The sequence below is a fragment of the Hydra vulgaris genome, chromosome 08 (genome assembly GCF_038396675.1).
Source record: "Hydra vulgaris chromosome 08, alternate assembly HydraT2T_AEP".
Lineage (NCBI taxonomy): Eukaryota > Metazoa > Cnidaria > Hydrozoa > Anthoathecata > Hydridae > Hydra > Hydra vulgaris.
This window is the reverse complement of record NC_088927.1, coordinates 61,121,923-61,140,436: the sequence shown is the minus strand read 5'-3', so window position 1 is coordinate 61,140,436 and position 18,514 is coordinate 61,121,923. Positions and strand designations below refer to the sequence as shown.

Below are 18,514 nucleotides of genomic sequence, written 5' to 3'. Positions count from 1 at the left end.
AATATATTATAATATTAAAATATTTTTTGAAACCTATTTTTCTTTTTAATTAGTAAATTTTTTGGTTTGAAGAATTTATTTTTTTAAAATTAAGTCAGTCTTTGTGCGCGTAAAAGACTCTAACACGTATACGCGTGTGTATTACGAGCCTTAGGCGCAAGAAAAATTTACATTAACAAATATGTGGTATTCTTTTATATGGTATTTTGGATCAAGGAATCCGATTTTTTTATTTAAGTCATATTTTGCGCGCGTAAAAGACACTTACACGCGCAGGCACGCGTTGTACGCGTCATTATTACGCGCTAGATATTAAAAAATATTTGGAAATAAAAAATATTTTAAAATAAATGGATATTAAAAATAATTGGAAATAAAAAAATAAATTTGAATTAAAAGGAACTATAATAATATTTTAATCCGAAATAAGGTAAAGAGTAAAAAATACATAAGTTAAAGAGTAAAAAACTATCTTCAATAGTAAATTTAAATTTTTTGATCCAAAATACGATAATATTGATGTTTCACATGTTTATATATGATAGTTATATAATTTTTGCCGTTTTTTCACCTTCACTGTGCGGCGTTCCCTCGTCCACCAATTATATTAACAGAAATGATTGAGTGAATTTCCCACGTCAGTTAAGTCATCGAGTCTTTTCCCACGTCAGTGTAAACAGAAAAAGATCTTTCGGCGACGTAAAGTTTTATTTACGTTTGACAACAGTATATGTTCGGCTAAAAATAGTGCGAAATTATTATTTAGTTTAAATAATGCTCGATGTGCACCCATGTGGATCACTTAATATTAACTATAATTACGCACATGAAAAATTAGATATGGCTATCAAATGGATATTAAAAAAATTTTTGGAAATAAAAAAATAAATTTGAATTATATAAAATAATAAAGGTAACGTCTAATAAAAGTAAAAGCATCACAAAATATTTGTTTGACAGAAATGATCGTGTGCGTTTCCCAGATCAGTTTAAACAGGACAAGGATCTTTTTGTTTGACAACAAAATAGGAACGATTTCTTCATTTATTCATACTTATATCCATTGATTCAATGATTAACTGAAGTAGCCAAAAACCATAGATTATAAAGATAGTATAGGCTTTAATAATATTAAATTAATGCTTTTAATTTAATATTATTAAAGCTAAATTAATAGGAACTTTACGAGATTGCAAAACTAGGTTATTACAAAATGAAAATTTTGGAAATAATATTATGATTCAAATTTAAGTTGTTTATAAAATAAATTTATAATAAATTTTAATAAAGTTTTTTATATAATAAATTTTAATAAAGTATAATTTTTTAAGAATGTTTTTAGAAAGTATGGAGAAAAACAAAAAATATATTAATAATGAAAATTCAATCAATAACAAGGTCTCTTCAAGCTGTAACAATGTTTCGCTCTCAGAAAGTTTTAATACTTCCTTTCAAAAAGGTATGTAATTTAAAAATAAATCTATCAAAACAGAATGCTTATGTTTTATTTTTTATTTTTATTTATAAAATGTATTAAAATTAAAACAAGTAAGGGCATCAATGCATACATATTATTTTTTTATCTTGTTATTTTATACAAAAAAAAAACATAAGTGAATTTTAAAAATAACTAACAAAATATTTATGGAGCAGCTTAAAACCCTTTGTTATTTTGTCTAGTTAACTAAAACCCCATGTTATAATTCAGTTAATAAAAAACTGTTATGCAAAGAGAGACAAGTGACTAATTTGTGTTTTGTTATGTGACAGTTGATGCTGTGCGGGTTCGTAACCAGACTTTTTTTTAGGACGTTAAAAATTTTTTTACTGCGGCCCACTCTTTTTAAAACAAACTTCAAAGGTCATTTTTTAAAACTATTATAATTAAACACAAAATTTGCTGCAACTTTTATGTAAGTGATAAAAAATAAGTAAACAACAAATGCTTGGTCTCAACAATAAGTATTCAATTAATTACAACAATTGTTAATCGTCTAAAAGAAAGGAAAACATTTTAACAGCCACATATAAATCTAAGTTATAATAATAATTGATGAGCATTAAAGTCAACTCGGACACACATTCTATATGAATATCAAATTAAACTTCCTGTTCTTTCACATTTTGCGGTATTGACTGGAAGAACACAACCAAACTTAAAAGTTACTCTATTGTATTTGATAATTTAAATTTATCTTTCAACTCAACAAATGTATGATCTGTAAATAAAATGATGAGAGACCTTTTGAAATGTTCATCAAACCTTTCAAAGGGCGAATTCGCTCAATGAGATTGTTATACTGTGTATACTCGTGGCGTTACTGGCTTTACATTTGATATTTCAGCAAGAATTGATACATGCTTATATATTCATTCTGCAAACATATTTACGTCTATTCTCATCATTTCTATTTTTGAGATAACAGTTGTAACACACTTAAAGGCATATATAGTTTAACTAGATTTTTCCTGCAACTAAAATAATAATAAATAAATAAGTTACTAACATTTCCAAGTTTATCTACATTTTCAAGCGTACTTTTGTGATAATCTAATTTGTATTTAAGCTTATTCCAACCATTGAAGGGTTTGTTACAAAATATTATCTCAAGAGAATAGCATGCCCAACATTCGCCCATCCACTTGATTGGAAATATTTTAGAAAATCTGTTAGTATAATATGTTTGTTGATGTATTGAATTTTGATTTTAGACGACATCTTTATTATATTTTGCTCAACATTCTTTATGTTCATAGTATGTTCAACTTGTTTCTCCGCGCAGCGGCCTTGTTCGTCGAGGTTCGTGTTTCGGAGTTATAGAGTTGAGAGAGGGTTATAACCACTATTAAGTAGCCTCCTCATCTGTAGTGGCCTTCTTGGCCTTGAGGAGGTGAATAACAAAAACAAAACAAAAAAAGTATACATAATGACATTTCTAATGTCAAAAAAATAAGCCATCTCAACACCTGACATTATTTTTGAGCGTCCTTCAACTATTTGAATGTCATTTTGTTGATAATTACTGGTTGCGATAAAATATATAGATGATAATTCTTCTGACTTTTTTTTCCTGTGAAGTTCGTGAAAACTTTCTGAATTTTCGGCGAATAAGTCAATGGAAACATAGTTTTTAAAGATGCTGACATATTTTCATGTAAAATTACTTGTGATTTTTCTTGTACGAGTTCTATTGAAGACTTGCTCATGTTTTATTTTTCGTTGGACTGTCTTTTTTATAAAAACAAGATATTATTTTCACACATTCTTAAGGATTACAACTTCTTTAGCTTTTTAATACGCTCTTTCTCAACCCAACCTTTTCTTTTTAACTCATATTAAACTAAATAATTTATAGGAATAAAAAAATACATATAAGTAAATACCAATACTAAAAAATACAGTAAAAACAAAATGCTTGAAAAAAGTACTTAATTTTTTAGCAATAAAACAAAAGCAAAACATTTTTTATGTTTTCCTTTTATAGCTGCGCTATATTCAATGTTGCAATGTTTTACATTTTATTGTTGTGCTATATTTGTTTTTTTAAACCAGTTTTATTGGTTGTAATTTTCTTGCAGGCAGCACAATGTTACAATTTTAAAATCTTTCTTTTTACTCATTTAAAAAAAGCATTTACAAAAATTTCACATTCAATTTATACTTTACAAATCATCTCAAATATGCTCATAAAAAAACCGCTTATACTATATTTATATTTTCTCAAGTCAAAAACGCCGTACATAATTTCTCCCTTGCAATTACACTCCTCCTTGATCCTCAGGGATCACAGTCGGAAGAGCAACAATCTTTAGAGTATTGAAGGGGTATCCATTGTTCTTGATTACTCCTCGGCAGGGGCACTTCGGTTTCCTGGACTTTGTTGCAAGTCTCCAGTTGATTCGTGTCCTCGCTTGCTGGCGTGGTCCCCATATTTTTGCCACAACTTGTACTAATATTGCCAACCTCTATTTCTATATCTGTCACATTCAATTCTTGCCAACTCATGAGTGTTCAGGGATATTCATCGACAGCTCATCCTTTTAGTCCAATCCTTCTATCCTTTTGGCATAGGCATGCATTTTACTCATCGGACTTGCTCCATCTTTGTCAATTGAGACGTTGTACCAATAAACAGCCTCCGATATGGAAATATTTGATCTCTTTGCCTCTTTTGACATTTTGGTGGTTTCTTTCAATGATGCCATTCCCTGAAGGACAGTAAGTGGCCCTAGGCTTCAAATGCACCCCTTAACTTTCAAGAAATTTTTTAGTCTCTTCACTTCTAAATGCAGTTTCATTGTCCGTCAATATTTCTTCTGGTGCTTCCCTTTCGCAAAATATGGACTGCAACTGCCGAATTACTGCGATGCTTCCCTGCGAGTGTGGCAGCTGATGCCACTGTGCGAATCTTGAAGGCTCACAGTTGATCAAGCTCAAATAATGAGTGATATCCATAGATAATCTTTTCCAATCCATAGATAATCTTTTCCCTCAGTAATGAGTGATATCCATAGATAATCTTTTCCAATTTTCATTGACTTCTAACTTCTCGTGCATCCACACAACGGATGCCGGATCTATTGATTGGCATGGTTCACACTCCCGAATTATTTTTTGTACATCTTCCTTTGTTGCAATCGGTAACTTCTTTCTAATAAAGTATATAGTTCTTCTGACTCCAAAATGTCCAGTCCGCTTGTATATTTCCAGAATTGATTCTCTATCCATCAATGTATTGATGGATAGAGAATTAATTCTCTATCCATCAATGCGTTTAATAGAGGCAAAATTCGTAATTCTTAAAGTTTCGTAATTCATAATGTTGTTAAGTTTTAGCATTCTCATCCACCGACTGGGTATTCTAGTTAATGAGTCAGCCAAATTATCCTTTGACGATATCAGATTTATGATGACATCCAAGTTATTCAGCTAATGCTTTTAATTTTAGTCTAGACTTTCCGGTTACAGCATCAGAAATCCAGTGAAAAACCGTTGCAGAGTCATGTTGCAGAGAATGTTGCATCTTCAACAATCCCAATGAGTTAACAACAACCCATACTTTACTCTCATCACCACGCACTTCTCATTTTCCACAAGCAGGGGCATTTTCTTTCACCCTCTTCGACACTTCTTCAATTACACACCTCACCCCCACATCATGGACCTCATCATCCCACCCATTCGTCAAAGAAACCACCTTCCGCTTAATAATGCTGCAAGCAACACGCAACCAACCACACACCAACGAGTGACTCACGAACTGCCTATAAATGGAGAAAACCATCCTCCTTGATAATGTCTGCGGAATTTCCTCCAGCCGATTGCCTCTTGACCACATTAGTTTGTCGCCAACCTTCTTCACGGCTAATCCAAGCACTTGTGTCTCGTTAGAAAATGTTTTCTAACGTATTCCATGTTAACCACATTCTCATCTACAAAAACTTCATCTAGGTATGTCGATGTCCCTTTTTTCACTTTTTCATCTTGTTTAACAATGGCGCTCACTACTGATTTCATGATTATCAGTGCCACATTAAGTCCAAAACTAAGTCGCATCAGACAATACCGTTTGCTCTTAAACATCACTGTTTAATACGGCCATAGTTTCTCATTTGCTTTAATCTGGATCTATGCTTTTTGCAGGTCGATAATTACTGTGTTGTTACCCATTTGTCTCCACTGTCTCAACTTCTCAGCACAGATGTCCAAATCTCTTGTGAATACCTCAATGAACCTATTGGTTTCCTTCCAGTCTAGTACCGGCCAAACTTTGTTTTTATTAGTGGCAGCTGGCCCTTTGGCTGTCCCATCGTATGTTCATCATATTCTAGTAAACATCCTTGCTTTATCCACTCCCGTAATTTGCTCTCATATCCTTGCTTAATGTCTTCTGGAACTGCGTAATGAGCAACTGTATTCGCAGATAACTTTGGATTGTCTCCTATTTTCTATATCCATTTAACTGTCTCGTTCACTCCATTGAACACTGCTTCGTGGTCCTGTTACTTGATTTCAAGTCAAATTTTTTCTTTGTTTTTTTCATCGCACAATTATTTCCCTCAAACCTTGCTTTACCTGATGGAAGAATGGAAAGTCCTCCTAGCAATCACATTGAACTAAAGTGTCAGAAACTTGCCTCTAGAACTCGATCCCGTGCGAAGACATTGCCAACCTCAAGCGAAACCATTTCGGAGGCGAACCAAACCGGAGGCGAACCAAACCGGAGGCGAACCAAACTGGAGGCGAACCAAACTGGAGGCGAACCAAACTGGAGGCGAACCAAACCGGAGGCGAAGTTCAAAGATGTGTTCCAACACATCTTTGAACTTTGCCTCCGAATGTTGTAACCTTTATATCACTTGATCGCTTCAGTTGGTGGCTTGAAACCAATTTTTGAAAAATAATTGTTGTTGAACATCCAGTATCGACAATAGCTCATAGATATAGTTATTTTAAGTTTGCCTCCAACCAACAAAAGTCCGCCATTTATAAAAATGATTTTGGTCCTACTTTCTGTTATATGTGTGTTGGGAAGGTGAAAATGTGTACCTTTTCATATTTTGGGCCAACGAATCCAATGAAACAACTTAAAATATTTAAAAACGAACATAACACTCAAAATTTAAATGTTTACCACAGTTTTACTGGGGCGAGTCCAATAACAAAAATGCCAATGTAGCTCGATTTTTTTTATTTTATTAAGAATTTGTCCTGAATAGTTAAGTTATAGTTATTACAAAGAATTAGAGAGTGTTTTTTTTTTAAACAGAAACAAAGACATGGTCAAATCTACTTAAATTTGGTGCTTAAAAACAGGTATTTTGATAAATTAAACGAGAGAAAAAAAAGGTGTAATTTGACTGTTTTGTAACTGAAACTGATTTGGCAACATCAAACTGTTTTTTTTGTTGTTGTTGACTAGCTGTTTCTGTTTTCTTTGTAATTTTATAGAATCTGATTCTAAAAAATTATAGTTTCAAAGGTAATAGAAAAAATAAAAACATCTTCAAATATACTTAAATTTATAACTTATAAAACATTAGCTTCATATTTATCAAACTAAGACAAATAAACAAAAAAAGGCTCCAAAACAAATAGAGCACTTGAAAAGAAGTAGCAAAAGTAATATACAAAATTTAAAAATTAAAAACTCAAAAAAAAGCCTGATTTTGTTGTTGGGACTTAGATTACTGCAATTAAACTTGACAATGGTACCCAGCACATATCATTTCTCTGTGGCCAAATGAAGTTTTAAGAAGGACCGTGAGGGTGCATAAACTTAATTTGAATATTATTTGTTGTAGTATCTATTTCTGTAACCATGCCTATCTACCAAAAGGAATTGTACTTACATGCAACAAAATCATTTAAGTTCGGTACAATTAAAACATCAGACGTTACTGCTTTTCACAGTATAAATCCGTCAACACATTGATGTTCGCTTGTTCTTTTAAAACTAATTTCAAAATTTGAAATGGGTATATAATGATGATAACTTCTGGTACCTGGAACAGTTTTTCCTGTTTCAAATCGCTCCTTTAGTTGCTGTCGCCTTGAATTAACTGTTTCTTTGGTAATTTTATAAAATATTATTGTGTTTATATTGGTGATGCAAAACTCAAGCATATCATCAACTGTCAATATTTGGTTTTCTAATGATCTTTGCAAACTTGCTCTTGCTGTTATTCTTTTAACCGTACTACCTATGCCATCACAAGTGGATTTTCCATGGCTGATTGCAAAAACTACCGATTCAGCTGTTATCTCGAAATCTTCTTTATGGTGGCATAGATTTATAAAGTTTTTGTAGTTTTTATAATGAACAGAACATCCATCAGAAAAATAATAAATTTTATTGAAACCAACTAAATATTCTTTAATGTACTCTACAATTTTCTTTTGAAATTCATACACAAAGCATGTATCATGATCATTGTCATCACTTAAAAAACAGAATCACTTATGCTGAATATTTGTTTTAGAAATTTCCTTAAAATATATAACAACAGGATGTAGTGTACATTGTTGTTTATTCCAATGATAACTTTGTATTTCATCCTGCATAACAAATTGATAGTTCTCTGCAAAATCTGCCTATATAATACATTTATTGTAACCTAAATTATTTTTTAGTTCTTTCAAATAACGAGTTTCGCATTTAGCAATATATGAATGTGAAGTTAGTCGATTAATGTGAGAAAGAACTAGTTTTTTATATTCAAATAAGTTAACTGTCTGAGTGATTAATTATGATCTATCAGTACTTTGCCGTTGATTAAATTGAATTTCTTCTTCTTCGTCAATCTCAATTAACTCCTTATCTAAAAATGCCTATAAGTTATCATAACCCGGACATTTGGCACATCTATGAACCATGCATTCATTATTGCTTGTATCACAAACTAATTTTGACATTAAATCTTTGTATGTAACATTCCATTGGATAGCATTTACAAGCAATATCGAGTTTTGATGGTAAAAACAAACACATACACAGTGTACCGTTTGGTCCCACACTAATACACCATTTGGACGCAAATTACAAAACCGTGAAAATCCTATTTTAAAATTGGAATATTTACTTTTAAAATCAATATAAAGCTCATGAAGGTTGCTCAACCATAACCTTTTTTGTTGTGGAGGACCACTTTTAACCTTAGTACAATCTTTTTTACCAGGCATAATTCTAGAATGTTCATCTTGTTGAAAAAAATCTTGAACCAAAGCTGTAAGAAAGTCAGATATTTTTTTGTCTATTTTCTTATCAGGTATAGCAAGAATTCCGTTTTCACTTTTAAGTTACCTAGCATGTCATATATGATGTTCAGAAACTTCAAAATATTCTGAAGCATATTTTCTAGACCAAGATTCAGGTGAAGTGTTAATATTTGAATTTTTTTTTTAAATGGTTCAACTTTAAGTTTTTCTTTCATTAAAATTGTCAAATGATCAAGATCATTTGCTTTTTTTTTTATCTGTAGGATGACTGGGAAAAGTTGAGGCTACACTGAAGTTATCTATATTTACTCCATAAGCACTTGCTACTCCTTCTATTTTTGAGTAGGCTTTGACTAATTTTCTTTTTGCTGTTACAACTTGTTGATGTTTTGTTTGATGTTGATGTTTTGTTGATGTTGATGTCTTGTTGATGTTTTGTTGATGTTGATGTTTTGTTGATGTTTTGTTGATGTTGATGCTTTGCGACACCATGAACTTTAATTGGTGAGACTTCAATTGATATTAAAGAGTTGTCTAACCGTTGTTTATTACAAGATTTACCTTTAACAAATGATACATCATCATCAATTTCACACTCCATTTCATTATCAGAAACTTTATCACAATTTGACAAAAACTGAATACATGAGCGACAATATTTCCATTACAAAAATTATTTAATCCTTGTTTTCGAACAAAACATATTTTGTAACATTCATCATTTAAAATGTTTCCAAATCCACAAGGTTCCATTTTATCTATTATTTATTATCCCTAAAAAAGATGTATAAAAAATGTATAATCATTCAATGTGTTCATGGGGTCAAGGTTGTTCAGGATTAGAAAATTTTACATCATTAATGAGCATCAGATAAAACTCAATTTTTATCAGCTAATCATTATCATAATAATCTAGATCTTTCTATATTTATGAACGGTAATGTGCTTAATGAGTCATCTACCCTTTACATTCTAGGATTAGCTCTTATATCTCATTTTTCTTGGAAACCATATATCAAATTGTTTGCAAAATTAGCATCTGCTAAGGTTGCATCTCTTTATCATGCCTGTCACTTTCTTACTCAGGATTCTGTTCTTTATCCCTCTAAATCTGAAATCCTTCCTTTTATGGAATACTGTTGCTATATCTTGGGCAGATCTTTGAATGATGCCTTGGGCAGATCTTTGAATGAGCTAGTGTCTCATATGCCATCTACTAAATTTCATTCTCATGCAGTCTTTTATGTTTTCTGTTAACCGTTATCTTGCTCTATAAATTTCATTTTCTTTCTTCCACTAACTTTTAACTTTAATAGTGGTTGCTTGCAGCATTGTTGGAAGTTAAGACTTTGAAATAAAAAAACTATGTAAAAAGGGATATAAAAATCAGATATAAACTACAATAGCTAATAATAATTAATGTTTTACCCTGAATGTTCCTGTTGTTTATAATTAAATGAATAACTCTAATTTTTTAAATATTCAGTTTTAGACCATAGTTCTTTTTATAGAACCAGGATTAAGTTATTTTTAAAATGATATATCACAAGCTGTAATATATACAAATCCAGTGCATGTGATGAATAAAATTGCCCAGAGCGATATTTCGCTCTTGTAAAACTGTAACACCTTATCAATGAGCACAATTATGCCAGCTTGGCATCAAGTCTTTAAGAGCGGTATTCAGAGTTGGAAATTGGTTGCCATGGGGCCATCATTTGAAGTCCAGGAAATCAGATGAAAAAGTTGTGGTTTTTTAGTTAATGCATTTGTCTATCTATCGGAAAAAATATGTTACTACAGCTTTGATATTAAATAAAAACAATGAATAAATGCCATTCACTAAAAGTTGACAACTTAAATTTATTTTGACTTCAGCAAAAAAACTTTACTCAAATATTTTTTATAAAATCAATTTATAATTTTCTTCCTCGCACGTTCTTTAGACGAGTGTGATTTTTTACTCTCGTTATGAAACTTGCAAGCACTATTTGTTGCGCCGGAAGGCCTTTTACAATCGTGTTTCACTAAGCATTAAAGATTTGTTTAAATATTGTATTTTTAGTTTATAGTGTGATCATATATTTATTTATATTTTTAGATATCGCTTATCGTTCATTTTTAGATGTCACTTTACCTCCCTATCATAAAATTTTGCTTACATTTAAAAGCACTGATCAACTATTACGTGTTCCCTTGGAGCAAAGTTATGATGATTTTTTGATCAATGTTGAAGAAGTTTATCCTGATCTTGATAAGGTAGAGTTCAAGCGTTAAAACTTATTAACATGTTGTTAATGAGTTTTAATGCGTATTTAAAACCTTACGAGTTAAAACTTATTAATTATTCAACTTAATTATTTCATAAATATCTTTTAATTTTTAAATTTAAACATATTCACAGCCTTTCACTTTGGTCAATGCTGACTTTATAACATTCAATGAAGAAAAATTTAATGAAGTAATGACTTCAGGAGCACCAGAAACATGGTTATTGGTAAGTTTTTTTTTTTAATTGTATGTAGAACCATTGCTTTTTTTTACAGTTGGTTTTGTTTAATATGGCATATGGTTTTTCTTACTTGTACTGTACAGATATAAATTAAAATATGTGATCTTAAACTTTTGATCTTAAAACAAGCATTTGATTTTTTTTTTGAGCTTTAACATGTAAAAACATGTTAAAAAATTTATAATTAAAATTAAGTCTGATTTAAGTATTGCAAAGCTTTTAACTTTTTAATAGAAATAAAATAGCACAACATAACAAAGTGATTCATATCTATCTATTTATAAACACCACAGTCTAAAATCATAATCGTCTGTTTCTATAGTCAATAATTTCATGTAGAGTTGAATTATCTCTCTGAGTTTCTATTTCATCATCCATTTATCTGCAATAGTCTATTTGTCTGATAAGATTGGAGATCCAGTTAGAGAAAAAAAATTAATTAATCTTCTCAACTGTAATAGCCTCTCTATAGGCTTCGTAAAGTGAATTTAATAAAAAAGTACTACATAAAAAAACAACAACATGAAAAGGATGCTATGTGGTCCCATGTGGTTCCCATTTAATTTTCCTTATTTTCATACATGGTTGTGTTGAGAATCCATTCTCTGGGCAAACAGTTAACATTGGAACAGTGAGAGCTATTCACACCACTTTAGATGATACACTAGATCTTGATACAAGAACTGAAATATTTCACCAGTTGTTGCACAGTTCCTTTTTGGCAAACTGCTAATGGAAAGCTTGGCAGTTGGAAATAGCAATATCTTTATTATCATCACTGTTAGTTGCCTAAACTTTGTACAAAGAATACTGATGATATAAGCGGAACACTCCTATTATCATTAGTATTCTTACACAAATGAAACTTGGGAAAAACAGTATCACAAGGTAGTTGTATTTAGGATCAACTGCTTTGAATATAGACAACAGATAAGTTTTGGTTTAGGATAACAGATTTCAAGACTTTTAATCATACTGCAGCAATACTGTGAGGCCAGTCCTTTCACAGCTGATCCATCAGGTTAAGTGAAGTTGCCAACATGAGTCTTATACTGACTCCATAAGGAATGAAGTGATGCACACACTTCTCGATTATCTTGTAGGTTTTTTATGTTCTTCTTACACTATACACACACCTAAATTTCTGTAATGCTAATGCAAAATGTAGGTAATCACTTTAAAAGATGTGATAGAGTTTTTTAAGTTTCTTAACTGCAGAGTACGCAAGTCTTATCTCATCTTCAAAACAAAGCATTAAAGATTATATATTTTCAAAATAACAAATTCAATCCTAATGTACTTTATCTTACTTCTTAGATTTTCAAACTTTGTGATCTTTAACTCCTAAATTGCCAGCTTGTTTGGAATCACCAAGGCAAAATCCTACTCCCTCAACATCTTCTTCCCTAAAAGTACAAATACTTTCTTTGATCCATTAACAATCTGAACCTACCAGTCATAAAACGTCGTTTTGCTACTTATAGGCATAAGTCCATAAAATATCAAAGTATAAAATCTTGGAATAAACTTCCCTATGATCTAAAAGCTCTCCAGTCATACCATATTTTTAAAAGCAATTTATTCCACTTTTTTTTTAATAAATACTTTTAATGTATCCATAAATTTGTGTATGTATATAAGTATGTGTATTTGAATGTGTGTGTGTGTGTTATCATTGCCATTATTGTTTATATTACTACTTTCACTCTTATTAATTCTATTACAGTTGTTATTGATTACTATTATATTATTATTAATGTTATTGTTATCAACTCCAGCAAGGTTTTTACTTGAGATTATTACATTTACTATTTGTAAATATCCATGAAATGTAATAACTAATTTAGAAATATATAATGTTTGATTGTTCCACCTGTATCGATGAGATAAATATCTAGATATCGATTGACAACTTGGCTTTATTCTGCTAAGTAAATAAAGATGATATACTCTGTGTAATTTAATATCAGAAGTTTCATCCATCATAGTTCTGGGTGAAACTTAAAAAGTTGTTTTACTGACAACATAACTGCTTGTGTGCTGGTTTTGTTTTCATGGTTTCAATCATTTTCTCGGATACAGTCCACCAATGCTTGTAGATTTGAGAGTTTGCAATTTCATCTTTCAGTAAATAGCCAGTAAATTGTGTATGTTTGTGTGTTAGGCCACAATTTAATGTTTATAAAGCATATGATTTACATTTTTGCACAAAAAACAAATTTTCAATGCTCCAGCTTGATTGCCTCCTGGTGCTTCATGGAAGACAACCACTATCTTGTATTTTTTACTGATGAATCTTTAAAAGATAAAACTAGCAATAGAAGGAAATTAGATAAGTACTTTTTTCTAATTTGATACTGCTCTGTTTACTAAAAAATTTTTTAGCACTCTTTTTACAAAAATACTTCAACAAGACAGTTAGAAAATTTAATCTATAGTTTCTTATAACATGCATTTTTGTTTCACAAAATAACTTCTATTCTATATCACAGCTTCATAGATTTTCTGCATCCAATTAATCACAGACTGTATTCTGTTCCATTTTACTTATAATATCTCATCAGATAATTTATTTTATTTTAGGTTTACTCCTAACAAGACTCCAAGCAACCACTGTTAAGTTAGGAGTTACTAGAAAATAAAGATTAGAGTTAAAAAGCAAAAAAAGGGTTGACAAAAGACTTGAAAAATTGTAGGCTGTTTGAGTCAGGAAAATATAATGATTAGAAAGAGTTCCAAAGGGGCAAAGTGCTGGAAAAAAAAATTGAAAAAAGTTTTTGAGCATGCTGGGACAGATACAGTAAAATAATGAGGCTTTGCTGAATGACAAGTCTAGAAGAATGAGTTTTAGTTGATGGAATTAGATATAATAGACTACGAATTACTCTTCCACTATTCTACGAATACTATCATGGTTGCTGCTCCTTTGAGCAGCAACCATGATAGTATTCTTAGAATAGTGGAAGAGATGCAACTTTACAACAATAGGAGAGATGCTCAAGCTTGGCAGATAGAGCAGGTCTAAGTACGTTTACTATGCGTTTTTGGAAGAAGAAAGAACATCATTAAAAGAACCAGCCTAAATATGGTAACAGTATTCCACATAGAGCCATGTAAGGGATTTATAGAGGTAGAGAGTAGAGAAACAAAACCTGATCAAGTATTGAACTTTAAGGCACCCCAGAAGTTACTGGAAATGAAGAAGAGTGTTGGCCTTCGAGGATGACTTTAGCAATTAGAAAGAAAAGGTTTGATTAGAAAGAAAAGGTTTGATTATCTCAAGAGCTTACCAAAATAAACTATATGAAGCAAGCTTATGAAGGAGATCAGCTTCCAAACTTTATCAGAAACCTTAGATATATCAAGATCGATTGCCCTAGCCTCACCGCCTCCATCTAATGCACTATAAAATAAGAAACAGTAAGTTAATTGACTCAAGATGGTATGTTAGAAATATATTGATCAAAGGCTCAAAGACTTTGCTGATAACAGAAAGATCATTTTTGAAAAAATCTGGAGATCATGCTGACCCCTCTAACTAGGGATTGGAGGGGTCAGCATGATCTCCAGAGTTTTTCAAAATTGAAACCACAGATGTCGTTTCCAGCAGGCAGGAAAACAAGATTCAGACAAGCACTTATTAAATAGTTTAGATAAAATTAAAGAAATTTATGGAAAACACTTTTTGTAAGACTATGACAGAAATGTTGTCTGATTCACAAGCCATAGAAGAAACTCTTTTGCTATGCAAATTTCTACTTTTTGTGTTTTGGTTTTGTTTTTGTTTTGAGATTGATAAATTTTTTTAATCTCTTTTTTTTTTGTTTGTTAATTCACCTCTCCAAAACCCAGAGGGCCACTACAGACGTGGAGGCTACTTAATTATGGTTATAACCCTCTCTCAACTCTATAACTCCGAAACACGAACCATGACTAACAAGACCACTGCGCGTAGAAACAAATTAATCGCGGTACTGCCAGGGATGTGGTGGGGTCTATTATTTGGCATGCAGCTTTTGTATGTGTTTTATAATTTAAGGATATATCATATTGTAAAAAAATTTTTTAACACTATCTTTAAAATCTTTTTTTCACCCACATAATAATGAAATAAGACTTTTAACACACTTCTATGAGATAGAAGTTTTCTTCAGTTCAGCTCTGAATTTTTATTTTCAGTTCCTTCAATCAACCAGATTGCATTTGCAACACAAGTAACATAAGCTATTAACCAATTTATTTACAAAAAATGTGTATGCAATTATACATTATAGTATTAAATAGGCTGGTTTAAAAATGCTGTACAACATGTTATATGATATTTTATTACACAAATTTCTAAATATAATGAATAGCATTCAAAAATTATTTATTTCTATAGTGGGAATTACATTTTTTTTTTATTAGTTGTTAATTATTTTGACTATTTCACCTAAAAGTCTAATGTATTTTAATTTAATATTTTTTTAAAATATAAATTAAATTCGTTTATAAACCCTATTAAATGAGTATTGAAATACTTTTATTTTATATAAATGTATGCCTTCCAAAATCTAAATCCTCCGTTGATCTATGTGTATACCCCACTTCGTCTATTCATATTTAAGTCAGTCAATGTATGTACGGTTTACTGTGACATTGGCTATTACAGTTGATTTATAGAAGCATTGATGTGTTTAATATATGAAACTTTAAAAAAAAAAAAAATAAATGATAAATAACAGTAAAAGTTAAAAGACATTAAACTATTTTGAAATAAAATTTTTTTTTTTAATTAAAAAAAAAAAATTTGTATGCGCACACAAACAATGATTTTCTTTTCAAACACATGAGATATTCTTAGTTACACAAAATGCATTTATCTTTTTGGATTTTTTTCGGGTATATCTTTAAAATATTTTCTAGATTTTTTTTGAATATTTTTAAGAAAAAATTTTCTGAATTTTTAAAATATGACCTAGATAATCCCTGAAATGCTCATCCTTGGTGCTCTGTGATAATAGTAAGGTCTTTTTGAAAAATCATAAAAATAAAATAAATAAAAAGTGTATATAGTCAGTAAAGTGGACATATTTAAGATAGACAGATTTAAGATGGATAGGCAAAGCAGAGTTTGATTGATTTTTTTATTTCATTGATTTCACCTTCATTGATTGATTTTTTTAGGGATAGGTGCAAGAGTGTATACACAATACAACACTTTTTATCTTTTTTGGTATTAATAAAGAGTTTTTAAATAATTCGGGGATGGTTGCCATCACTGAAAAATAGTTTTTATAAGCTTATTTGTAAAGCCCATTGTCATTTTTTTTACATATATTGGTGGTGATTGGTGGTGCCAAGCAATCTTAATAAATAGAAAAATCATTTTGAATTTTTTAAATTATCTTTTGAAGTTGCGTTTTTATTTTAATATTCTGAATATAATGACTTTTTATGGGTAGTTTGGTAATGGGACAAAGAAAAGGTGGACAGTCAAAGTTGTCATAATTTTGTTTTCTCTAAAAGTTGAATAATGTTTTGAAAATTTTCTTAAAGCAATTTTTTTCTAAACACATTTAATTGTATAAATTAAAATTTTTTTTTTAAGTTTAACGTCCATGGTTCCACATTTGTGTTGTTTGTAAGGTTTTCATAATAAAAAAGTTATGCAAGTCATTTTTTACATCCAGATGCCCTTATATTGATATAATATTGGGTGTTTTTATTGTGAAACTACCAATCAAACCTTTCTGAACTATTCCAAGTTTTTTGTGTGTTTTATATCAAAGTTTTTCATCTCCTAGATAAGTTTTCTACATTATTGCTAAAGAGCCTCATCTGCTCCTAGAAATAGTAAAATATTTAATATGTTATAGTATGTAATAAACAGTAGTATAATAGCATTAATTAATTAGGTTTATAAATATATTATTACTGTTAATTGAAATTTATAAATATATTATTACTGTTAATTGAAATTTGTAAATATATTATTTTTGTTAATTGAAATTTATAAATAAATTACAGTTAATTAAAATTTTTTTTAAACCTATCAATTTAGATTCTTTCTGATAAAGAAAAAGATTTTAAGCTTGAGAGACCGCGATTTGAACTTTTGAAGTATGATGTTCATCCAAATGCATTGACTCAGAGTGGAAACTATCATTTTTCTTGTGAGATTATTATTTCTGTTTTTTTTTTTCCTTCCATTTTTTATACCAACACATTCACACACATTCATACACACATTATGCCATTGTGAAAGTGTCTGTTATGTTAATGATTTTATTTTGTAATGGCTTTTAAAATAAAAAAATATTTTTTCATTGTTTATCAGAGCTACTTATTTTTTTAATTTTTAGCTCCTTACCAGGCCATTTGTGAGTTTATAGATAATGGAATTCAAGCAACAAATGACAATCCCATTGCTCGTGATATTACTATATATATATTTTCGACCCAGGTAATGATAGTTATGTAATTGGTTATTACTAAATTTTCAGAATGTGTTAAATAAATTATTTATCAAATTAATTAATAACAAATAAATTAACAAGTTCAGATATAGGCAGGCATGTACATATAAAGAATAAAGTTTTTGAATACTTTTTCTTCTGTTTCTTTTTTTTTCTTTTTTTATAAGTCAATTCCACATTGACCTTTTCTATTGCTGCAATGCAATTTTCAAGTGAAAGTAAAACTGTAAAACTTGACATATGTTTTGTTATATTTTAACATTACATGATTTGAAGTTTATGTAAGTTAGATATTTACATACACTTTTGTTGACGTTTTCTTATTAAAAAAGTGGTTCACTCTTTTTTGCTATTACCTCGGTTGAAATGGCTGCTAAGGGTTCCATGTCAAACACTGTTGAAAGGGCACTACTAACAGCACTACTTTAAGTTCAGCAATAATATATAGAGGTTATTTTTTTTTATTTTTATAATAATTATTAATTACTTGTTATTATCATTATTATTTTTATTATAGTTTAATATTATATGTTGTATTCAATACATGTTGTAAACACATTGTATTGCATAATATGAGCAAAAAGGCAATCCCATATCTAATCTTCTGATAATTGACCACAGTTGCTTATTATCTTAAAATCACCAGAGGAAATCAATTTTGATATTAATGCGATTTATATCTTTATTACTATCATGATACAGATAAATTTTGTATTTTGGTGATGACAAATTTTTTTTTTGTAATTTTAACTGTTTATTAATATTATGTAGACAATTTATGTTTAATATGAAGTCTCTATTGCGTTAGCCATTTATTTACTCATT

At 30.0% G+C, this 18,514-nt stretch overlaps 1 protein-coding gene across 2 annotated transcripts in view; it reads left to right on the top strand.

The window, feature by feature from the left end:
- Window positions 1–1,333: 1,333 nt before the first annotated feature.
- The window catches only part of LOC100212735 (structural maintenance of chromosomes flexible hinge domain-containing protein 1), a 121,114-nt gene continuing 103,933 nt past the window's right edge, over window positions 1,334–18,514 (top strand). Inside the window, exons 1-5 of one of the 2 annotated variants that reach the window (XM_065804082.1) lie at window positions 1,334–1,459; window positions 10,845–10,978; window positions 11,124–11,216; window positions 17,275–17,386; window positions 17,576–17,676. In XM_065804082.1, the coding sequence (XP_065660154.1) occupies window positions 1,348–1,459; window positions 10,845–10,978; window positions 11,124–11,216; window positions 17,275–17,386; window positions 17,576–17,676 (552 nt within the window). In that variant the 5' untranslated portion in view covers window positions 1,334–1,347. Of the gene's footprint in view, window positions 1,460–10,820; window positions 10,979–11,123; window positions 11,217–17,274; window positions 17,387–17,575; window positions 17,677–18,514 lie in introns of both variants that reach the window. The other variant, XM_065804081.1, reaches the window with a different exon arrangement.